At 41.8% G+C, this 25,773-nt stretch overlaps 1 protein-coding gene across 1 annotated transcript in view; it reads left to right on the top strand.

The window, feature by feature from the left end:
- The window catches only part of LOC308286553 (RNA-binding motif, single-stranded-interacting protein 2-like), a 92,354-nt gene that overhangs the window by 56,588 nt on the left and 9,993 nt on the right, over positions 1–25,773 (top strand). The window contains exons 5-13 of the mRNA XM_080727602.1: positions 7,134–7,291; positions 8,644–8,723; positions 9,971–10,080; positions 13,449–13,492; positions 14,330–14,426; positions 16,694–16,744; positions 21,628–21,738; positions 21,935–22,015; positions 22,775–22,869. Of these exons, the coding sequence (XP_080583728.1) occupies positions 7,134–7,291; positions 8,644–8,723; positions 9,971–10,080; positions 13,449–13,492; positions 14,330–14,426; positions 16,694–16,744; positions 21,628–21,738; positions 21,935–22,015; positions 22,775–22,858 (816 nt within the window). The 3' untranslated portion in view covers positions 22,859–22,869. The remainder of the gene's footprint in view (positions 1–7,133; positions 7,292–8,643; positions 8,724–9,970; positions 10,081–13,448; positions 13,493–14,329; positions 14,427–16,693; positions 16,745–21,627; positions 21,739–21,934; positions 22,016–22,774; positions 22,870–25,773) is intronic.

The following is a 25,773-nucleotide window of genomic DNA, read 5'->3' as shown; positions in this document are numbered from 1 at the left end:
AGGGATTCTGTTAGGGATCTCCATATATGGGCATAAAAGGGATTCTGTTAGGGATCTCCATATATGGGCATAAAAGGGATTCTATTAGGGATCTCCATATATGGGCATAAAAGGGATTCTGTTAGGGATCTCCATATATGGGCATAAAAGGGATTCTGTTAGCTGTTAGTGATCTCCATATATGGGCATAAAAGGGATGCTGTTAGGGATCTCCATATATGGGCATAAAAGGGATTCTGTTAGGGATCTCCATATATGGGCATTAAAGGGATTCTGTTAGGGATCTCCATATATGGGCATAAAAGGGAGTGTATCCCAGATGATGCCCTGTTAGGAGATCCACACTAACAGAATCCATATATGGTCCTACCGACAGCTGCTATAAGCCAACCCTGGCGATAAGGTCTGAGTCGAAGAAATGCTTCTTTCCTGGCAAGAATTGCCCCTTTATACTGTAGGGCTCGTTTGTGTATTGTATGACATCACGCCACATCATCGGCTGAGGACTGTGTGATGTCATCATATCTCCATATATGGAGACATAAGTTGCTCATGCCCAAATATGGGCTGGTGAGGTCAGACTTAGTGTGATGCGTAGGTTATCTCCATATATGGAGATTCAACTTCAATGAGTAACCATGGCAAACTGTCAACTGCCCGTATGTCTTGATAATTGGTAAAACAAACTTTTGGCCTATTTGTGGAGATAAGCGACCAACGGTCGCTTATCTCCCGATTAGGGAGTCTTACTGGTTAAAAGTACAAAACTATTGGCATCAAAATGTATTTAAAGTACCAAAATGTAGTGGAGTAGAAGTAAAAGTATTGGAAATGGGAAATGCTCAAGTACAAATAACTCAAAAGTGGGCTTAAGGCTGCACCCACACCAAAGTACCTACTGTATGAGGGTGGATTCCGCATTCCGCCAATGCATTTCAATGAGAATGGAGCGGGTTTCATGCCAGTAGAGGATTTCTGTTAAAAAAAACACTCCATTCTCATTGAAATCCATTGGCGGAATGTGGAATCCACTCTAATAGGTACTTTGGTGTGGGTGCAGCCTAGGAACAGTACTTGAGTCAAAGTTACTTTACTTTACCACTGCCTGAGACTCGCGAGAGCGAGATGCAACTCAACACCTCCATACAGGCTCAACCCCAGACAGCATGAGCTGCTCTAGAGGTGTTGATTGCCACCATGAACACCTAAATATACACACAGGGAACTCTCTCAGTAGCAGCAAGGTTACTCTGGGTGAGAAATAAAAATGCTGGTACTACTAGCTCTCAACTTAAGCTTATCCATCGGGTATTTTTGGCAAAGAGATTTGGTGTTGTAATTGGAACATTTTAAAACCCGAAGTTGATGTTGTTGGCTGAAATAGGCAACGCACGTGAAAAACTATTTCCAACGCACCACTATACGACACCTTGCGAGCTTGAAGATAGTCTATTTTCAAATATTCGATGCACATACAGTATAGGTTCAAAGTGCTCATGTGGCCTATTGTAGTCGCTTCTATTGGGCTTGTTTGCGTAGACCATAGTTGCTTGTTTCTCTGGCAAAATCTGGTAACACTATCGCTTGCGCTTTCAGTCTGCGCTCTGCAGTCATTTCAAGTGTTGTTCCCGCAGTAGAACTGCAGGGCCACAGCTGCTGCGAAGAGTCCTTAGTGTAATAATGTCACCTCCTGAGATGGAATGGAACAGAACGTAACAGGCTGGGCCGGGGCCGGGCCACCCTGGGCCCAGAGCGGAGCCACAACAGGCCCTCTGGAGCTGCAAGGCAAGGCGCCAGGCAGGGAACAATGGCAGGGCTAAAAATAGAAGCCTCCGTACTTCCTACTAGCACCGCCCTTTTTATTCAATTCAATTCGGACTTCATCAGGCAAATTACGCACGCACGCACGCACGCACGCACGCACACACACACACACACACACACGCGCGCACACACACACACACACACACACACACACACACACACACACACACACACACACACACACCCTGAAACATTGTCATGGTCATCAAGTGTACTGATTGTCACTGATAAAGCCTGATTTATTATCAGCAGACCTAAGCTTGTAGATCTACTGTCTTAGGCCGCACTGTGCGCTGAGTCCAGCAGCATTTGGATGACTTCTACACTTGTTTTTATTTTTTTAACCAAATGTCTGACCGGCTAAGAGGCAGGATCAAATTGACTTTGATTTTGTTTTCATTAATGTGTTACTAGTTGTCATTACAAACACACCCATGCCTTGGTTGTCCCACACGAGCCGCCACAGTCTCATAAATCGTGTTTTGTGGTGAGCATTCGGCACAACTGCCAATCAAAGTGACTGTACTGGCCAATCACAGCACGTCTTTTCCAGGACTTCCAGGCAAAACACATAACTTGGAGTGGAGTCCATAAGCATACAGACAGTACTTACGCTATTTGGTTCGGTCAAAAGTGTGGGACTTGTACTTTAAACACCAATCCCATTGATATTTGCCATTTAGCATCTCAGAGTAACAATCGCAAAACGTAGTATAAATTATCGAAGCATTTCTCAAGTAAAGTAAAACACCTCAAAACTTTACTGAAGTACACATTCCACCATTGTTTTGTGTGAACTCAGGGGACCACATTCCTCCTTTTATCTGGCTGACTCAGACGGCTCTGTTGCAACGTATATTCACCATCTCTACACATACTTTACTGTATGCTTTCACTGTCACACTGCTACGTGTGTGCTAAATGTGTTTTTCTCTTTTAAACACCATTATAATGTTCTTATTTTGACCATAAGACCCAATTACTGAACATCAAGTCTCGTCTTTTCTTCAGATGGACAGTATATGACACATATGACACTTTACTACGACACTATGGCACATTAGGAGTCCACTAGTACTAGTAGTTCTCAAAATGTTTTATTTGCAATTACCACCATAACTCTGGGGTCCATTTGGTTCCATTTGTACACTCTCAGAGTTCCAGACCTGTTATAGTCATTCAGGGCTAGCCAGGCCCGTCGCGAGCCTAATCAGCGCTCTATGCGAGCTCTCTCGAATGTGCTCCTCTTTTTGCTTTTTGATTTTTGCCGGTTTTGGGTCGGTTTGGGTGGCTCATTAACTGTTCAACAATATGATTACATTTGTTCGGGTTTTGGGGTGATTTTTGCCGGTTTTGGGTCGGGTGGCTCATAAACTGTTCAACAATATAATGCAAGAGAAGGGTCAGAAATATAAGTAATCGGTTCACCCTCAAAATGTCAAGCCAGCAGGGCCGGATCTAGCCTTCAGCACTAGGTGGGGCAGGAAGAAATGATAGGGGAGTCACCCCCTAAAACACCAGAAAACTAAGCATGTTGGCGCACTTAGACATATCACGCAATACAAACAACAGGTCTTACACATATCTCTCTCTCTCTCTCTCTAATATCTTATGAGTTTATCTATCCATCTACCTAGTTGTAGCATAACATTTCAAATAGTTTAATATTTTTGACATTTTAGATTTTTGCATGCCATCATGTTTGGTGGGGCAGACAGGGCATTTAGAGGGGCATTGCCCCCCCTTGCCTATGCCTAGATCCGGCCCTGCAAGCCAGCCAGCCTGCTGGAAACATGATCTTACTTACCCACTGTCGATGCTTCATGCTTCAGCTTCAGGCAATGTATATACTAATATTAATGAACAACAAAATCTAAATAAATCCCTGTTGTGAGTCCAGGAAACTAGAGGCTCGCCCAGCAGTTCCAGGAAGGGGGTAGTGGTGGGAGAGAAAAAGCAGCCATCCTCGTTGGCAATATTATATCCGTGAATGATAGGGCAAGTTTGCCATTGCCAATATTCATGGGTTGCATTTGTAGTCGTAAACGGCCATATTGAGGACCAACACAGTTTTTTCAATTTGTCTGATTGGCATAGAACTAATGTTCTATGCCAATCAGGACACCTGTGTTGGTCTTCAACATGGCTGGTGTAGGACTACAAATGCAACCCATGAATAGACTTAATTTGTTTCAGCAGCTTCGAGCAGCACAACAACACAGTATAGATTTTATTTACACCGCAGCCATCTTTGATCACATGACCATACCCAAAATGCTGTTTTGAGCTTCTGATTGGCTGCTTACTACCCGACGTGGTCATGTGATGAAAGATGGCCGCGGTGTGAATACATACTCTATGTCTGAGAGCCCTGCCGCGGCCGAGTGAGTCCCAGTGTCCCGGTCCCCCAGCCCAGGCAGGTAGCAGACGCTGCTGAGACACAGTCACGCAGTAACAAACACATTTTATTTTTATAAAAACATTTTTATTTTGACCCACATAGTCATACTGGGTATCAATAGAGGGGGCGCCGAAATGGATTTTTTAAAATTTTATTAAAAAAAGAAATCCCCATTTCGGCGGCGCCCCTTCTGGATGGCGCTCTAAGCGGTCGCTTATGTCGCTTATACCTAAAATCGCCTCTGGGGCTAGCCCTTTATGTGTTTCTGGTAATATTATTGTCCGCTCATTTTGTATGTCTGTGGCAAAAAAATGCATTTTGACCAAAATGTCCACCACAAGCCAACATGGGGACGACCCCTGTGTGTATGTTCAATATCTCCATGCATATTTTACTGTATGTTTTCACTGTTGTACTGCTACGTGTATATTCAAAATATCCTCCACACATATTTGACTGTATGTTTTCATGTGAACACTGCGTCACGCAGCCTGAACATAATATATAACGCATGTGCCTCGTCAACGTTATTTCAAAAATAAATAAATAGATCAGAAGGTACATCCTGGTGTTGGTTGACCTTGGCAAAGTGAAGTAAAAAAGGGTTGTTGTGGAATGAGAAGCAGCTCTAGAAATGACAGGGAAATATCCGATGCTTACGGAGCTTTTGTAGATCGTTTATTTCTGGTCTACGTGGGAAACATGTGAAACGTTTGTTTCGTGATGTGCTTTTTTAACCCATTTAGGCCTAGAATTATTGAATGCTTTAACCAGTGAAAAATAGCAGATACAAGCACCGAGTGCCGCGCTGCGAGCTTGTAGATCTGCTATTTTTGAAAAACTTGTGAAAATGTGTGCAAATCTTTGAATATATGTATTTTCAAAGCAAACATTTGTAACTAAAATTTTGCTTCTGGGTGGTCCCTGGAACTGAATATTTTGAGATGGGGGTCCGTGGCCAAATACATATCATTTTGGGGGTCCTTCACATGAAAAGGTTTGAGAACCACTGACATAGTAGTCTCTCAAGAACAGACTAACTGAGCTCCATTTAAGTGAAAAGGACCTTTTCTTTGACGATGGCTGGCCAGATTGCTGACATAGAAACATTGGTTTTTCAAAAAACCTTTGAAGGATTCAAAAAACACTTATAGAATCGGGTCAAAATTCAAATTTTCATGATTTTTCAAAAATAGCAGATCTACAAGCTTGCAGCGCGAGCTTGCAGATCTGCTATTTTTCAATAGTTAAAGCGTTAAATAATGATACACAATAATGTGTACCCGTTCTAAAAGGTGCTGTAAGGTCTGTTACATTACAGTATGTGTGAAATAGCTCTATATACTGATAGTAATCATTGCCATAAAGCAATTATGACACCACATCAAAATGTAATATTTTATACAGATTTTAATTGTCCATATACCACCTTTATTTATTTTCTTTTTCTTTTTTAGAAATATTTTATTTCACAATCAGGACATAATGAACATCAGACTCGGAGCCATAACCCACCTATCTCCCAGACACCCTCGCCAGGCTACGTTAGGAGTTTGATGAATGTAACATTATGTGCAGAATTTAATTTGCAGATAGGAAGGGACTTAATTTAACTGACTAATTAAAAAAAGATCACCCTCGCCGGTGTTGGCACCTGTGCCTAACGTGCCATAAAGTGTTCAGTAACAGGCCCTGTTTCTCCAGCTGTTTAGTAAACAGAAAATACATACACACTGTATAGCAGGGTTCCCCAATAGGCAGCCCGCGGGCCATTTGCGGCCCGCAGGGGGCTACTGTCTGGCCCCCACCAACCCCAGTAATAATGGTGGTATAAGAGCAGCAACAACACTAGTATATCGTCGTTGTCGGGTGGAAATCTCGTATCCCCAAATTTGTATGTTCTTTCGCAAATCATACAAGGCCGTCGCACAAAAGTAGTGAAAACAGCAGATCTACAAGCACGGTCCGAGGCGTTGTGTGCTTGTAGATTGACTGTTTTCACTAGTTTAAATCATTTTTAAAATGATAAATGCAAAACGAATGGTTTTGGACTTACAAGATTTTCACCCGACAACGATGATATCTGAACTGTCACAGTCGCTGGAGTAGCAGGAACGCCACCGTCGCCCCCTGCAATGTTGTGGCCCTCGGCTTGGTACCCTAGACATAATTCGGCCCTTGGGGAAAACTAATTGGGGAACCCTGCTGTATAGTAAGGTCGAGTCTATAATGCATTATAACGGTTAGTGCATTCATAGTGCATTATAATGCACTCCATAACACTCGTTACACATGTTTATAATTATGCCTACAGTAACAACTTATCACAAGGTTCATGAAGTATTACATGATAACCTTATGAAGTGTCTTTGTTATAAGTTGATATGCATAATTATAAATATTAATAATGAGTGTTCGATCCTGGGAATGAGTGGCACGGCTTGGGTGTGGTAAGTACTGACTGGTAGCTGCGCTCCACCTCAGCAATAATACATAATACTTCTTCTTATTGTTTGTGCAGCAACAGGAGTAGGACCTCACCAACCTGTATATTTATTTATTATTATATTTAGTCATATTTCTTGTTTGTATATCATCACTGTCGTGCAGAAACCTCCTAACTCCAAGTTTCAAATGTGTATGTTTTTTTTTTTTCGTAAATAAAGCTGTACTTCATCATACAAAAGTGTCGGACAAAAGTAGTGAAAATAGCAGATCTACAAGCACTTGTAGATCAGCTATAGTATATAAATCTTAAAAAAAAAAAAAAAAAGGGTCATACTTTCATACATCATTTTGGACATACAAGGTTTCCACCCGACAACGACGATAATGTATTATTCCATTTATCCATGTTGTTTGTTTGTATATTTATTTATTATTCTATTTCTTCATATTGTTTGTACAGCAACAGGAGCAGGACCCCACCAACCTGTACATCTCCAACCTGCCAGTGTCCATGGACGAGCAGGAGCTGGAGACCATGCTGAAGTCCTTCGGTCAGGTCATCTCCACGCGTATCCTCCGCGACGCCAACGGCACCAGCCGCGGCGTGGGCTTCGCCAGGTATACCCACCAGAGCCTGTTGGTTCTGTGTACATAGAGTCATACCGTTGTTGTTGAACTGTTTGTGTATCATTATTTTATGCTTTAACTATTGAAAAATAGCAGATATACAAGCTCGCAGCGCGGCACTCGGTGCCGCGCTGTGAGTTTGTATATATGTATATATATATGTATAGATCTGCTATTTTTGAAACATTGTGAAAATCTGAATTTTGATCCGATTCTATGGTGTCTTTTGAATCCTAAGGTTTTTTGAAAAACCTATGTTTCTATGTCAGCAATCTGGCCAGCCATCGTCAAAGAAAAGGTCCTTTTCACTTAACTGGAGCTCAGTTAGTCTGTTCTTGAGAGACTACTATGTCAGTGGTTCTCAAACCTTTTCATGTGAAGGACCCCCAAAATGATATTTATTTGGCCACGGACCCGCATCTCAAAATATTTATTTCCAGGGACCCCTCAGAAGCAAAATTTGAGTTACAAACCTTCACTTTAAAAATACATATATTCAAAGATTTGCACACATTTTCACAACTTTTTCAAAAATAGCAGATCTACAAGCTTGTATATCTGCTATTTTTCTATAGCTAAAGCATTCAATAATTCTAGGCCTAAACGGGTTAATGCTCTATACTTGATCATACTACACAGCGTCACACGAATGTATCAAAAGTAGCCGATCTACATGCTCCAAACGTGGCGCGAAGCGACATGTTTTTTTTTTTTTTTTATCCTAAAAAAGTGTTGGTCTTGTAACAGTTTTGGTCTTGGACATATGAGGTTTCCACTTGACAGAGACGATATGGTTGTAGTAGTGTTGATTTCGTTGACTAAAATTATGACGAAAACTGACGAAAACGACATGAAAAATAAGCTATGACTAAAACTAAGACTAAATATATTGACAATTTCATCAACAAATAAAAACTAGACTAAAATATTAAAGAGGGACTAGTGGATAGGAGATCCAGTAGAACTAAAAGACAAGTCGTTTGACATTTGCAGGCACTCAGGTGTTCAGATCGGCTACTCTGAAAATAGCCGATCTATAAGCTCACACCGCGTTGCGTCGCAGCGCAACGCGTCCCCCCCCCATGCATATCTCTTCTGAATTATAGACATGACTCTTTAATTCTATAACTCTATAACCTTCAATTGCCAGTAGCGGTTGTGAAATCAACATTAGAATGTTCAGTTCTTAGAAAAACTAATTTTACACTGGACATGGCAATGTCGACTAATCATTTCTTGGGTGGAGGACGGCCCTAAAGTCTATTCTATGATGTTATTACTATTGCTATGTGTTTCATGCTGTCATTGAAAAGGGAGTGATGTTGATGTGGAATGTGTTTCAGAATGGAATCCACAGAGAAGTGTGAGGCCATTATTCAGCATTTCAACGGTAAATTCATCAAGACGCCACCGGGGGTGCCGGGTGAGACACACCACAAATGTTCTTCTTCTCTTTTTAACAAAGTGTTTTTTGAGTGGTGGTCACAACACTCCTATACGTGGCCGTGTGTGTGGGTATGTCTGTCTGTCTGTATGCGTGTCTGTATGTAGCCTACAGTACCTTTTGTGACCACACATGTTAAGGGAGGGGCGCTGTTGTTCAGGCCAGGCACAGTGTATATATATATATATATATATATATATATATATATATATATTTGTTTTGCTGTTGCGCAGCCTCCACGACCACCACTCAGTTCACACGGGTGTGATTTTTTAGATGTTAGTACGTCAGTTCCCAACCTCTGCTGATCCAGGGCCCACTTCCCAATCTCCAAAAAGCGTTTGCGGCCGCATGCATTTTCAGAGCATGTTTGTTTTAATGATCAATCATTCGATTGTTGTCCTGGCTTGAGCAAGGATTGTTGTCCTTGCTCAATGGAATTAACATTATATACAACTTCTTATTTGTTGGTTGGTTGGTTGGTTGGTTGGTTGGTTGGTTGGTTGGTTATTGGCATGAAAACATTTTTCTTTTCTTTTTGTGTGTTTTTTCTTTTTCTTTTGTTACATTCATTGTTGTATAGCAGGGTTCCCCAATAGGCGGCCCGCGGGGGGCTACTGTCTGGCCCACACCAACCCCAGTAATAATGGTGGTATAAGAGCAGCAACAACACTAGTATATCGTCTTTGTCGGGTGGAAATCTCGTATCTCCAAATTTGTAGGTTCTTTTGCAAATCATACAAAGCCGTCGCACAAAAGTAGTGAAAACAGCAGATCTACAAGCACACAACGGCTCGCGGTGCGAGGCGTTGTGTGCTTGTAGATCGGCTGTTTTCACGAGTTTAAATCATTTTTAAAATGATAAAATCAAAACGAACGGTTTTGGACATACAAGATTTTCACCCGACAACGACGAAAACTGTCGCTGGAGTAGTGGGAACGCCACCGCCGCCCACTGCAATCTTGTGGCCCTCGACTTGGTACCATAGACATAATTCGGCCCTTGGGGAAAACTAATTGGGGAACCCTGTTGTAGAGATATCAATGTTATAATATCATAAAAAATCTTAGTTTTGGCAATACCCTCATGGCCCACCAGGTTGGAAGATACTGCTGTTGTAGATTTTACTGAGCCACCATCTGTGGGCCCTGAAACTGACAGTGCAGCATCACTATTATTATGATTATTAATGTATTATTCATTATTGTTGTGTTTTCCTTCACAGTGCCACCAGAGCCCTTACTATGTAAGTTTGCAGACGGAGGCCAGAAGAAGAGACAGAACCAGGGGAAGTACCTCCACAACGGCAGACCCTGGCTCAGGGACGGAGACACGGTAAGCTTTAACCTTGGTAAGCTTTAACCTCCTGCTTCCCTATTCTGGATGGAAGGAATGGAAGTGCTCAATGCCGGGCATTCTCCGTTGTTGCACATGGGTGGCAAACTGGAACCGAGAAGTTCGATGAGAGTCAATGAGAGTCTAACGCACATCCTCATCTTCGGTGCCGAGCTAAAACTGCCAACGCAGTAATACTAGGAACAAAGAAGGTAGCTCGCACTCACTTTCTGGTCGCTCCAAACCTTTCTTTTTATTATCAAGCAGCAAAAATAGACGTTTCGACCTGTTACGGTCTTCTTCAGTATAAACCGGAAAACAGGAAATCATTGTCTTTATATACAAATTCAACAATGGTAATTATTAGCCCCACCTGGTGAGCTGGAGCGAATTTCAGTGATACATGATTATAGACATGATTCAGAAATGTAATCTAAAAAATGATTCAAAAAGTGACTTGATTATTTTGTTACGTGATACATTTTTTGAATACACATGATTTTCTAAAAATATACATGATTATTTACAAATCGGTACACATGATTAAGGTTCCATATTTTTCTATTTCTTTTATAAAGATCTCCCAAAATCCTATAAAAGAGATACATTTTATCAAAATTACGAAATTTCAATAAACTACTCGAGGCCTGACTTGAACACATCATCAAATAAACATAAAATACAGAATAAACAATAACTCAACTTCACTTATAGGAAAGGCCTAATGTCAAATTCTTCATTTAGTCCCATTGGTGCCATAGTTTTGAGAAAATAGATCTACCATACTTCCCTCCTCAGTAGGAGGTTGTCTATGTCTCCCCCCCGTCTCGGAGAGTCAAACACAATTTATTTTCTCTTCCCCACCACGTTTTCTCCCCAATTTAGTTGTTATGCCAATGAATTCCTCCCCACACACATTCCTGAGTGTGACTCACCTACCAGTGACGGGTTGACACTAACGGTTGCCCAACTGCTTGTGGCAAGTAGATAGAAAGTTTGCTTTCAGCTTGCCCGACAGGCAAGTGCATTCCGCCTTCGTTAAATATAATAGGCTATTTATGAAGAAGCTTTTTACAACTAGCAGCTGCACTCATTCTGGTTTTTCAAAGTGACTATCACCACTCTGCATCGACTTTCTTTTTTTCTGCAAGCGCATATTTGACCTATCATTTTATAAAGGAAAATCTACATTAGAAGCTCTACATGAGATCTACATGCTAACTAACACACGCCTCGCGTTGCGAGGCGCTGTGAGCATGTAGATCTGCTATTTTCACAATATTTATCTGTGGAACCGAGTCACATTAAATGTAATACCTACAATTCCAAGTGCTTGTCAGGGTGGGGGTCCCCAGTTCAAATATGTTTATTTTGGGGGTCACGGTCTAAAAATGTTTGAGGACCCTTGGTATAGAGCATTAACAAATTCATCCACCAGGGGTATTGACAACTAATTATTATGACTTCCTATCTAGCCAAGCTTTATAAACTATTAAGGCTGGGACTTTAACTGATTAATTGCGATTAATTAATTACAGAAAATTAACGCGATTAAAAAATTAACGCATTTTAATCACACTTAGTTTTTGCACCACAGAACCTTCAGTTTTGGGCATACCGATCATAGCGATGCACCAACCAAGAAGAGACAACAAACGCAAAGGGAGAAGTAGCCGGTCAGAGCGCTTTGCTTGACCCAGTGGATGCGAAATTTAGATTTAAAAAACTCACTCGTTGATTCACTCGTACAACAAAATGTGTTTTACTTGAAAAAAAAAAAAAAAGCTTCTTAGGTCAAATATCAATGTGCGATTAAAATGCGATTAATTGCGATTAATTAATCACAGAGCCTGTAATTAATTAGATTAAAATTTTTAATCGCATCCCAGCCCTATAAACTATATATTTTTTAAAGAGAAAACAATAAAAAAATAAAAAGAATAAGCGAATATTCGACTTCGGTGAACAATGTTGAATAGTGACTTTGATATTCGAATATTCGAATATTTGGTGAATGCCCTAACAGGTACCACAGCCCCCAGCCCGTAGGAATACGTACAGTGACAGTTATCACCCTCCTCCCCTGAACACGGGCCAAATGTTTTCGTGCATAGACTCTCCACAAAAAGCCAGATGCAGTGGGCAGGCACTTCACCACTGCTCCACCCGAACACCCAACAAACTATTTCTGAACGATTGCAACCATTGTCATCATATAATCGGTTCAGGAATATAATAGAAGACATATCACAGGTTCTTTTGTGATCACAATTTTATTTTTAATTTGTATGTGTGCACACTACGATATTTGGTTATTAGGCTGGCAATCAGAGGTGTAAGTTCAAAAAGAAATAGAAAGGTGGCAAAAAATAAGTTACCATTGCCCCATTTCTAAAATAGTGGAGATAGTGGATCTTCAAGCTCTCAGCGCGTCGCTATTTGTTTGGGGCGAAAAGAGAAAATGTTTGAAAATGTCATTCCCAAAATAGGGATGCCTAAAATTGTCTAAATTATAACACGTGTCACATGTAGATGGACAGGCATCGATTGCGATGAAATCAGATTAATCTGCAAAAACAACAGTTGGGGGATAATGAGCCTATCGTCGTTGTCCCATGAAAACCTTGTATGTCCAAAACCGCATGTTTTGTATTTATCATTTTAAAAATGATTTAAACTAGTGAAAACAGCTGATCTACAAGCACACAACGCCTCGCACCACGAGGCGTTGTGTGCTTGTAGATCTGCTGTTTTCACTACTTTTGTGTGACGGCCTTGTATGATGAAGCAGGGCTTTACTTTGCGAAAGAACGTACACATTTGAAACTTGGAGATACAAGGTTTCCACCCGACAACGACGTTATGCAAAAAATAACTGAACTTGAGGTTAAATGTGAACACTAAGGAGTGGCAATTACCAGCCCCTGGTGCCCCAAATGACGCCCCTGCTGGCAATGATGATGGACAGTCTGGCGATAACAGCACTTTTATTTTCCAAAGGTCGCAGTCGTTCAGAAATACAGTGTGGCAGTGATGTTTGTTCATAAGCTGGTCCACCTGGCTCTCATCGACTACAATGCATTCCATAGATTCATGGAACTTTGCCACCCAGTGTGACCAATCTGCCAGCTGGAAATGCTGGGTAGATAAAATGACGTGGATGCCCCTTCCTTCACACATAAGTTCCTTGATTCTGGGGCACACAAGAATGTCACACAAATAGCAGATCCACAAGCTCACAACGTGTTGCGATGCGACACGTTTGCAGATCGGCTATTTTCACTATTATAACTGAAAATAAATAATGGGACATAGGCCTACTCATACCAGTGGAATTGATTGGTTGCGTGTTGTTTTCCCATATGCAGGGAGGCATGACCCTGGCCTATGATCCCACGGCCTTACAGAACGGGTGAGTGACATCACACACTGACACTAAACAGGCCAACAGGCAGCCCAAACAACAGGGAAGGGCTGCACTCTAGTGGTCTCTGAGAGAACCGCTGAAATACAATTAATAAGAACACTATACAACAAATGTTTGTCCTTTATGATGAGTCGACGTTATTCAAAAAGTATGTGTTTGTTATATTGAGTTGATTCTTCAACATTTAAAGGCTGTGTAAATGTATATATTTTTTATATAAGTCTTAATCATTGCTATGGTGTGATGTTCTCCGTCCTAATTGAAAATATATCCACGAGTTTCCAACGCCCCATAGTGCATTGCGCAGACGTCTGTACCGAGCTTCCGGCGCCGATTTACAAGCTCACAACGGGTTGCATCTGCGACGCGACGTGAGCTTGTATGTCTGCTGTTAAACCCGGAAGTTTGGTCCCGATAGTCTCCAGTAAACTCCTGCGGAAACTTGTGGATATATATAATTGTATCTTGACCAGAAAATAGATTTTCGGTTTACTAAAGAGCTGGAGAGACGGACCATTACTGAACAAACTCTATAGCAATGATTGTTATCAGAATAAAGAGCTTTCACTTTTCCACAAACAAAAGTTGTATTTTACCATAACATTTACTTAAAAAATGTTTACAAAAAAATGTCTGTAATAAGTAAAAATAAAGAAAAAGAAAAAGAAAAGAAAATCCTTAATATTTCCTTTCCTTGCAGGAGTTCATGTTTGCCTACTTACAGCACACTCCCTCAGATCCTGACATATATTGTAATAGCATGTCTTGTCCGTGAAATAATCTAACCTTCATGGTACTGTTCCCATGTTGTGTGTTCCACAGCTTCTATTCGTCACACTACAGTTTGGCTCCCAACAGAATGATCGCCCAGGCCTCCCTGTCTCCCTACATGCATCATTCTCCTGTCTCATCCTACCAGGTTAGATACAATGTACAGTACTTCTACTGTCTCATCCTACCAGGTTAGATACAATGTACAGTACTTCTACTGTCTCATCCTACCAGCAGGGTTCCCACAGTCATGAAATTCCTGGAAATATTTTGAAATTAGAAAAATATTTTTCTAGTACTGGAAAAGTTTTGGAATTGATCAAGGGTCCTGGAAGGTCCTGGAAAAAATAGCTATGCATTGTCTTTAGTTGGTAATACCTCTGAAATGACAAATTAAACATTTACTAAATTGTCAAATGTTAGAGGCAGAAATTGTGAAAATAGCAGATCTACATGCTCACAACGCCTCGCAACATCTAGATCTGCTATTTTCACAATATAACCGTGTTATACAAAATTCCTCAACTCTTAGTGCTCGCCAGGGTGCCGGGGTCCCCAGTTCAAATATGATTTTGGGGGTCACGGCCTGAAAAGGTTGAGAACCACTGTCATACACTACCTGTCTTAGGGCACTGCGCATAGGAGTAAGTGACTCGTTATTGAGCTGAATTATTGTTATATAGTCCTGGAAATTGGGTTAAATATTCTGGAAAAGTTTTGGAAATAAATTGGTAAAAATGTGTGGGAACCCTGTAACAGGTTACTGGAACTGTTACAACCAACCAACGCATTCTTACTTGCGACCGGGCGTGGCGCGAAGGATCCGAACGGGGCGGTGCGAACGATGTGAACGATCGCTTCGGTATCTTCGCTCGCTTGGTTTTGGGACTCCCGTTTTTCCGGGTGTTCTGATGTGGATTCTGACGTGACATCATTTCTTTCCAACGCTGACCAAAGTAAAGCTATTGAAGCGACTAGAAACAAATATATCTATTCAGGTTTGAATGCACTATTATGGTTCTATCCCTATCAGGACATTAACTTGAATGGTCCTGAGTCTGGTTCCAGTCAAACGTTTGGCGTTTGGTCACATTTGTCCCAAGAAGTCACGATATGCAGTTTGGAGAGTGAGAGGTGTTACACTGGACTGTGCATTTAGTACCCATTGAAATGTTGTGCCAGGGATCAGGGAACATTTGTGTTGTTAAAACTTTGGAAAATGTCTGAAATGTCTGAAAAGATTTATCAAATGTATTTCATAAGTACTAAGTATAAAATAGGGTTGAAGTGGTTAAAGCTATACTGTGTAAGTTGCTAAACTAGTGGTCAGTAGCGGTATTGCTTTTTTCGGCCGTTTTTCGCCCGGAGTCGTCGTGGACCACCACCGCGGACCACCGGAGCGGCGCCGCAAACCACCGCGACGATACGAATCCGTGGAGGGGTAAAACCATGGTAGAACGTAATTTTCTGGCCAGGATTTGGGGATTAAGAGGTTAAGAATCCTTCAGATCCTTCACCATGGTACTTCAGTACTTGGAAAAGTTGAGTGAGTGAAGTACTTCAGTAGCCTGCTTCCAGACCAGAGACCCCGCCCACTCTCAGAGTGGACTCTTTCTCTGGTCTGGAGCTTAGTACATGAATCGGTTTTTATTTTCGGCTGTCCAATGAGCGCGCGGGGTGGGGGTGGGGGTGGGGTGGGTCTAACGAATATCCAATCCGCGCAGCAGTTGAAACGATTCAAACGAAGTTCACACACACAGAGGAAGGCACACACACACACACGCACGAGCGCACTGATTTCACCAAGCTGTTTAATGTTGATTACAAGTTTCTGGTCGCAGTTCTGTGTGGAAGCAGTCACTGGCACAGACAGAGACACACACACAATCACACACACACTCCCCGACGGTGCGTCGCGTCCACCGTGCGTCTCGATCACCGTGCGTCGCGATCACTCGCGCGCGGACACGCGCGTGCACGCTCGCAAAAAAGTCCCCCGTAAATCGCTCAGAATGGAGCACAGTTTCAGACTAAAGCGTGAGCTGAGTCTGGAATCAGGCTAGTACTTCAGTACTTCACTCACTGTAGCTGAGGGAAGCTACTTCCTGAAAATACGGCAGATACGCCTGTGATTGGCCGGTAGTGTACCATGTGTTTATGATCCGCGATATGATTGGCCAACGTATACACAACGTATACAGATGATGCAGATGACGTCATTTTGCCGCGAAATTCTCCCCCCCTCACGGCTCATAGAAAACATATAAAGAGAAGGCTTTCGAAGCTGAAATTAATGGAGTGGGGGTTCTAAAACTTTAACGATTTAACAGTTAGGACAATTCTAAGATTTGTTTTATAAAGAAAGTTACATGGTATAACTTTAAACTGATGTGTAACTGAACATTTGATTTGCAGGTACACAATCCGTCCTGGATGCACCACCAGTCATACCTCATGCAGCCAGCGGTGAGTCCTCCTAATAAATAATAACATCTTGAATTTATATAGTGCTTTTCTTGATTGATTGATTGATTGAAAACCTTATTAGAAGTTTGCATAGGAAAAGGTACAGTTTCATCGTACAGTTCACTACAAGGTACAAGGTCAACTAAAAGGAAAGACCCAAAAAAAGACTATGGATTGTTTCAATTGGGGTCCTCTTTTTAACATTGAATGATAGACAGATAGAACACAGTACTAAGTATGTGGAAGATATCCTTAAAAATAATGTAAATCACAATGCGAAATGAATGGTATTTACAATAGAAAGGTCAGGGAGAGGTAAAGGTACTAGACTTTGTTTTCTTTTACCAGTTTGGAGTAGAAACTGGTACTCAGCCTGGTCAGAATGGGCTTGTCTGTGGACTAGCCTGGTCAGAATGGGCTTCTCTGTGGACTAGCCGGAAATTTCTAATATTGGATTATGATCTGATATTATGTTTATAAACATCAGCCCTCCCCCCCTCCTTCTTGGACGCCATTTTTTCCTTATTTTTTTCGATCCCACGGTCATAAACTCACCATAACTATCTGGATCTGCATTGGCATATAGTGGGGATTTTGGCCGAGTCGTCTTTCCACCCGTGCGTTTCACGTGCACGATCCGTGCACATCTATGTGGGTGCATGTGATCATCTCCGTGTGTACAATCCATGGAAAATTTTTCATTAGCCTAGCCGCTAGGACAACGGCTATGCTAACGCTAACGTCTATACCAGGGCTACTCAACTTAGGAAGGCTCAGGGGCCACTCAGCAAAATACCAAGAGTCCAAAGGGCCGCAACCTAAAAATTACGGTCCTATTTTGGACGTTTACAATGATTTTGTAACATGCTTCATGACAAGCTTAATAATTAAGTAAACACACAGAAAACAGCCACATTTCCATCTATATAAGCCAGGCCAAACCTCAAGGAATGAATTTGATCAAATTAGGCTTTATTCACAAAATGTGAAGTAAAAAGTAACAGAACTGGTTCAATCGTTTTGTAACCGCCCCTGTTTCTGGGTATGCAAGGCTAGTGAACTTTGCCAATGTAAAGGTATGTTTTCTCATGCCAATAACGCTCCTTTTCATTAATAGGACGGATTTAAAATAAATAGACGTTTATACTTATTATTCAATCACTCAAACCCCAGCATCCCTATTCTTGGGGGACATTCACCAAAAATAGCCGATCTACAAGCTCACCACAAGATGCATTGGAGCTTGTAGATCGGCTAGTTTTGGTCAATCTCCTTCAATGAGCAGTTAGTTGTGTTTAAATTACAAAGCTCAAAGCATCAAACTGTTTTACAAGTACTGAGTTGAACTTTACTTGAGTTATTTTTCCATAAAACAACAACTCTTAACCAAAAATAGCCGATCTACAAGCTCACAATGCATCTTGTGGTGAGCTTGTAGATCGGCTATTTTTGGTGCATGTCCCCCAAGAATAGGGATGCTGGGGTTTGAGTGATCATTGAATAATAAGTATAAACGTCTATTTTAAATCCGTCCTATTAATGAAAAGGAGCGTTATTGGCATGAGAAAACTTCCCCATTTGGGGTACAAGCATAGTTCCCTGGCTGCTACGATCTGTTGGAATGTGTGTGCACTGTATGTCGGTGCTGACTGGCGGAGCCGCGGAGGCAGAGACAAGCACAGACAAGGACTACGTCTTCACTAGCCTAAAACATGACGGTCGCAAGCGTTCATATCGCATGACCGTCATGCGTCTCCACTCCAGTGAGCCCGACTGTGGTTGTCTGCTGCAAAATCTCCGCAGATTTGTCTGTCTGACCGTCTCGTTGTACAATAGATCTAGTGTAGCCGCCAGCATCTCCGCACTACTGTGTTCAGGCTGTGTTCTGTGCATTGACTGCAATCGCTTCCTGACTACGGAGTCCACCGAGGCTCAAACATCACCGCATTTTGCGTTGCGCGTTAACTTTGACAGGCTTAGAAAAATCATATTTTTATTGGTATTGCCATGACGGGCCGCACAGACAGGCGGCGCGGGCCGCATGCGGCCCGTGGGCCGCGGGTTGAGTAGCACTGGTCTATACTGTAAGTCTATGGGAAAAGGCTAATCTGCCCCGGAAGCAATCAAAAGCACTTCCGGTTCATGTATAGAGAAGAATCATGCAATTGGTTAGACCGGTGGTGAGACAGAGAAGGGCTACCGATTGTTTTTTTTCGATCATTTAATATCATTTATTTCACCTATTTAGAAAAAGTGTGTAAAAGTGTGTTCTGGCTGGGAACACCTTAGCTATAATTGTGTAAAAGTGTGATCAGGCTGAGAACACCTTAGCTATAATTGTGTAAAAGTGTGATCAGGCTGAGAAAGAGTTAAGTACCCAAAGACGCTTCACATGGCAGAAGGAGAAAAGAAAGAAAAATAATCAACTTTATTAGTAAAAAGACAAAAAAAAAGGTTTTGACTGACAGATTGATAGAAACCTACTTTACTGTCCTCATACTGTACTTCTGATCTAACACAAGCTGGATGCGCGTCATTATAGGAGGAAATAAAAAAGTAAAGCATAGCAGATCTATAAGCTCACACCGGCTCATATCGTGGCGCTAATTGTGAGCTCGCAAATCTGCTATATCCACTTTTCCTTGCACAGTGAAATGACTGTGTAAGGTACAGAGCTGAAGTGCTTAAAGGACAACTTTGGTTTTTACAACAAGGGTTCATATTTAAGATGGTAATTAGAGAAAAGAAAAAGTGAGTGTTAAAATGTTTTCATTTGCTTCGTTCTATTGTTTTATCGCGTTTACCATGCTAAAATGTGGGGCATGCGTACGCATGGGGGCATGCGTACAAGTGGCTAAATATGTATTTTTAGACACAGTAAGCCAGCAGTTTCTTTATTGCTATTTACAGTAACACTTCTAGCTGCCATAAGTCACATCCAACCATGAAAGATTGCGTTTTATCTTGGGAATGGGCTTATTCTGTGTAAAATGACATATTTAGCCACTTGTACGCATGGCCCCAACCACTGAAATAAGAATCTCTAAAACAATAGAAAGAAGTAAATGAAATAATTTTAACACTCATCTTTTATATTCTTTAACACGTTGCAGTCCGAAATAGAATGGGGGTTGGTAGATTAGCCGTGAAATTTCTATTATTGTATTGTGATCTGAGACATAATATTATGTTTATAAACATGACCCCGCAGCCCCTCCATCTTGAACAGCGCCGCTGTTTTTTCTTTTTTTTTTCCCCCCAGGCCAGTAACTCACCATGATTTTCTCGATCTCCGTTGGGATAGAATGGGGGTTTTGGCCGATCGTCGATGTCCCCGTGCGTTTCGCGTGCGCGATCCTTTCACGTAAATGTCCCCGCAAATAGTCCATGTGTGACTGAAGAACAGACCTGAAAAGTTTCGCTAGCATAGCCCCAAGCATGGCTGCAGGAGGAGCTCGAGTGTGTAGACAGTAAACGGATGGGTGGAAGGTGCCTTGGAGAAGGAGAGGCGCTGACGTCACCTCTGCTTCATGCACGGTCTGCATGAGCCATCAGTGCACGAGTGGTGACTAGGGAAGGTTAGACGATCGCCGATTTTCGGATCAAAAGCTTTTATTCCGGTTTTAAAGACAAAGTCCGGGAATGTGCGACGTGGCTGAGAGTCCCTGGGGGGATGTGCGATATAGTACGGTTTTAACATTAAGGGGCTCCCCTTGGCTTAGAAGGTGTTAATTACAATCTAAAATATGAAACATTGTTGTAAAAAACTAAAGTTGTCCTTTAATGCTTTTAAAAAATGTTTTACCTTTTTTGTCATTCTAAGGGCGGCTTGCACCAAGAGGGATTAAATAAATCTTAGTTTAGGGTTAATCAAGGGTTTGTTGATCTAGGTTTTATTTTAAATCGAGGTGCGTTGCACCACTTAAATTTAAGCATTGCTTAATAAATCTGTGATTATACCCTTAACCTGTGATTAAAACCATAAACTGTGATTAATTCATGGATTAAATGTCCCCCATCTTGGATTTTGTAAACAAACTGGAATATGCTATTCTCTTGAGCCTAATATCATTAGCGTTACTCTTTTATTCACTTCTAGGAGAATGTGGGCAGGCCTATGTTAAGAAGAGTGCCTGCAGCCAAAACAAAACAAAAACAAAAAAATATATATAACGCTCCGTCATACGACGGTGACGCTATAGTGCGATGCGGCGCGGCGCGGCGATGCGATGCGCGGCTATCTATCGAAGCAAGAAAAGACACCAGTTTTGATCACATTCACATTTGAGTCAGTTATGAAGCGATTTCGAAAATTAAAACGTCTCCATGTTGCTTGGGAAGTCCACAAGCTTCCATGACAAATGTCTGTATTATGTCCCTGTAAATATTTAAATGTTCGCTAATTTAAAATAGCCGATGTACAGTACTACAAGGATGTATTAAAGACAACAATATGATGAGATGTTTGTTTTCAGCTGTGAAACGCTGTCCGCAGTTTACAGTTGCAAGCCTGCAGGGCTTGTTGTGAGGCTTCCCTCAAAGGAGGAGGGGGACCCCCATTCATGTCAATGGCATGTTTGCATTTAAACCACCTCTGCAGCAAGTTTAAAATTAATCCCTTATTGATGTTTAAATCAAAGTTTAAAGTAGTGGTGCAACAGGATTAACAGTATAGGTTTACAGTGAAAATTCAAACCAAGATTAAAAGGATGGTTTAAAACTAAACCTGATTAATGAAAACTAGTTTTAAGGTTTGGTGCAAGCTGATTAAAAGATAAACCAGTTTAAGGCTTAAATTATTATTTCTTTGTGTGTGTGTGCGTGTTTGCGTGCGTGTGTGTGTGTGTGTGTGTGTGTGTGTGTGTGTGTGGTGTGCCACACAGGGCACAGTTCTGACCCCCACCATGGAACATGCCATGTCCATCCAGCCCACCTCCATGATGGGTCCTCTGGCCCAGCAGCTCAGCCACCTGTCGCTGGGCAGCACGGGCACGGTCAGTACCAATGATACACGCGCACGCACTCACGCACGCACGCTCACACACACAAACACACGTCATTTCAAGGAGTGTTACAGAATGGTCTCTTCAACTTTGTTCTTACATGGCCAACATGAAGACCTGCGTCATGGATTTGCTTCACATTTAATATTAAGCAGAGTTAATAATAGCTTGGTATTCTTCTCCACAGTACATGCCTGCCAACACAACTATGCAAGGGACCTACATCCAGCAGTACACCCCAGTGCCTCAATCCAGTGTCACCGTAGAGGTGAGTGGCTGCTGTAACCACCGCCGTTAATGGGCCAAGCAACGCCCATTGATTCACTAATTGGTGTACTCAGGTGCGTTGTCTGTGTCAGTCTGTTATCGTTATAGCAGCGGTCTGCTTTTGATGAATTACAAACTGATGATTGTTGTGATTGACTATCATTCAACCAAGCTGCTAATAATAATATTATTGTTTGATTATTATTATTATTAAATTATCAAAGTTGTCCAAAGAAAATATTATAACACCTTGTGTGGTATGTGATGAACTTGAAAAAGACCGCAAGGTCGAATTGCAGCTGTGAATAAAATATTTGAGCCTTCAAAAGTGCGTAGCAGGCCCCCATCCTTTTTTTTCCTTTTTTTGAAGCGGTGAAAGCCGCTTCCAAGGTGTGGCTTTGTCTGTCCCGTACATGTCCCGTCCATCTGATTGGTCTATTTTGTCTGTCCCGTACATGTCCCGTGCATGCTTGACCAATTGAGGATTGGACAAGTTTCACATGCCAATTTGGCCCTCCAGACAAAATCATTCATTCATTCAGAATTCATAAAAATATAGAACTAAAGCACATAGAAAGTATAGATCTAGAACACAGAATGTATAGATCTAGAACACAGAGTTTATAGCTCTAGAACACATAGAATAAAAATTCACCGCTTCACTTCGAACCAAGGTTTGATTTTTTTTTTTTTTTTTTTTTGTATCATCAAAGTTGCACATTAGGCTATTCACTTCTCATATTCACTTTTTCATTTCCAGGAGAATGGAGGTCAACAGCAACAGGTTGCTATGGAGAGCCCTGCAGAACACACTAACTACTCACCCTACCAGCACACCAAGTGAAGCTATATAAGGTACAGAACACACTAACTACTCACTGTACCAGCACACCAAGTGAAGCTATATAAGGTACAGAACACACTAACTACTCACCCTACCAGCACACTAAGGCCGGCTTTACACTGCAGTCAAATCCAGCCCAAATCCGATTTGATGTCAAATCTGATCTTTTGGCCAGAGTTTTCACACAGCATTTGCAAGTGACACAGATCTGATCTGTGCGTTCAGACAGCGTTAGCCCAAAGCTGCCCTGCAGCGACATGTAGGCTTTGGTTACCGTGGTAACGACGTAGGCGTCATGACGTTACGTCACTACGTCGACGCTGGTTGATTACGTTCTGATTATGTTCAGGAAATACGACATAATAGACCATAGTAAACACACGTTAATATTGTTTTTCTCTCTTCTTTTCTTGACTCTTGTGTTTCGTTCTTCTCTCTCGTTTTCACTGTTTAGCTCACGTGTTTTCTCTCTTCTCTTTTGTTTTTCTCATGTGCTCAGTGCACTGTAATCAAATAGTAAATACTCGCGCTCTGTAATGATGTAATTTACAGCCGTGCTCAGGTCGCACTGCTCGCGCAGCAAGTGACGCTTGGCCAGTTTGATGTGACTTGAATGTGACCTGCATATAACTCTATGGGGTGGATGTGGTTGCTGCTTTCAGACTGAGTCAGATGTCCTCAGATCCGATATGGATCGGATTTGAAACTACCTCTGGATGTGGTTTTTCAAAATCGGATTTCATGTGACCTGAATGTGACATGTTTGGATTTAGACTATTTAAAAAAAATCGGATTCCACTTTTGAAGTGACTCAGATCTGATTCAGGCTAGATTTCAGTGGCAGTGTAAAGCCGGCCGTGAAGCTAAGGTACAGAACAAACTAAAGCCCGTATCAGAGTGTACGGTGGAGACCTATCCACCGCAAATTTGAGGTGGAAAGCTTTCCAACTCAAGTCAGAAAATAAGTGCAGGCCATCATAGTACGCCACGGTGGAGTCCTATTCACCGTGACTGACTAGTCTAGATTTGACCAATCAGTGAACGGGGTGTAGAGACTGCCTGTCTGATAGTAAAAACAGAGAGATGTGTTGGGACTCACGGTGGAAAGCTCTCCACCGTGAGGAATGATGTAACGTTGTAGTTTCATGACTCAAAAAGACTCGAAAAGACTACACCGCGGTGTAAAGCCTTCCACCGCGGACCCGACTATGATACAGGCTTAACTACTCACCCTACCAGCACACCAAGTGAAGCTATATAAGGTACAGAACACACTAACTACTCACCCTACCAGCACACCAAGTGAAGCTATATAACAGGGTTCCCCAATTAGTTTTCCCCAAGGGCCGAATTATGTCTAGGCCAGCGACAGTTCAGATATCGTCGTTGTCGGGTGAAAATCTTGTATGTCCAAAACCGTTTGTTTTGCATTTATCATTTAAAAAAATATTTAAACTAGTGAAAACAGCCGATCTACAAGCACACAACACCTCACACCGCGAGGCGTTGTGTGCATGTAGGTCTGCTGTTTTCACTACTTTTGTGCGACGGCCTTGTATGATTTGCGAAAGAACGTACAAATTTGGAGATACGAGATTTCCACCCGACAACGACGATATTATACTAGTGTTGTTGCTGCTCTTATACCACCAATATTACTGGGGTTGGTGTGGGCCAGACAGGTAGCCCCCCGCGGGCCGCCTATTGGGGAACCCTGCTATATAAGGTACAGAACCAGGGCCGGATTAACCATAGGCCTCGTAGGGCATGTGCCCTGGGGCACACATGCCAATGGGGCACAAAAAAATTTTTGGAAAAAAAAAAAAAAAAAAATTAAGATTTTTTTTTTTTTTAAGCTGAGGGTTAAATAACAACTCGAAATGGATCAGGGGAGCATCAGGTACTTGTTTTATTTATTAAGCTTGCATAATGTATCTGCCACTGGCTTAGCTGTATGTGGAGCCCCATAGCCTATACATTAGCAGGAGGAGGAGGCTTCACAGAAATAAATCTTAATCAAACACACCAAAGTTTACATTTACCAGTTGGAAAGGCTTAGATAAGAACTTGAGGTTGTGATGAGATCATTTGAGAAATGGTTCATATATTTATAATGGTGATATGGTCTGCTGCTTAGCTCTTTGACCTCACTGAGGCCCCATATAAAAATCATATAAAATCAATCAGTGGATTAAAAACGCCAAAGTTGTCATGGTCATGTTGGCAAGGGTTAGACAGCAACTCGACCTTGGAATTAGAGCATTTGCTCCATTTTTTATGAATCTGTGATATAATTTCTCAGTTAGCCTGGATTAGCTTGTGGGCTAAAACAATGTCTATTTAAAATGTGGCAGAATGGGGTTGTTTTGGCTGCTGGGGGAACACTTAGAAGATGAAAATGGCTTGGTTTGGGTCCAGGGTCTTGTGGCATATTTAAAGCATATTGTTCAAACATGTTGTGTCCATTTTAAGGGGGGAAAAAGTCATTCTTCATCATGTGGTGAAAACAAAATACTCTACAGGTTGTGGTAGGCCTACAATGTATATATTTATAGTATGTTTTATATATGTGTGTAGGCCTCCATAATGTAAAGAAAAGTAGCCTAGTTCTCAATCATTCCCACACTGAGTCTGTGCATTCACATGATTCATCCATTCATTCACTGACATGACCTGTCACCTGCATGTGCCCCTCCCCTCCCAAATGGGTGCTCCCACGCTTCCTGTATCCTGACCTGTGCCCACAATGCCCAGCTATTTTGGCGGCATTTCAGTGAAAACAACAATTCAACATGGGAAGGAGAAAACAGTTAAGCGGTTGTGCAAAAAGACAAAAAACAGCAGAAAAAAGCGCGGCATAAAGCAAGATGCGATTCCACCAGCGGCGTAGCCACCGGCGCCGCAGCCGTGAATGA

Source organism: Nannobrachium achirus (assembly GCF_963921795.1).
Source record: "Nannobrachium achirus genome assembly, chromosome: 6".
NCBI classification, from domain to species: Eukaryota; Metazoa; Chordata; class Actinopteri; order Myctophiformes; family Myctophidae; genus Nannobrachium; species Nannobrachium achirus.
This window is presented reverse-complemented; position numbering and strand designations above follow the sequence as displayed.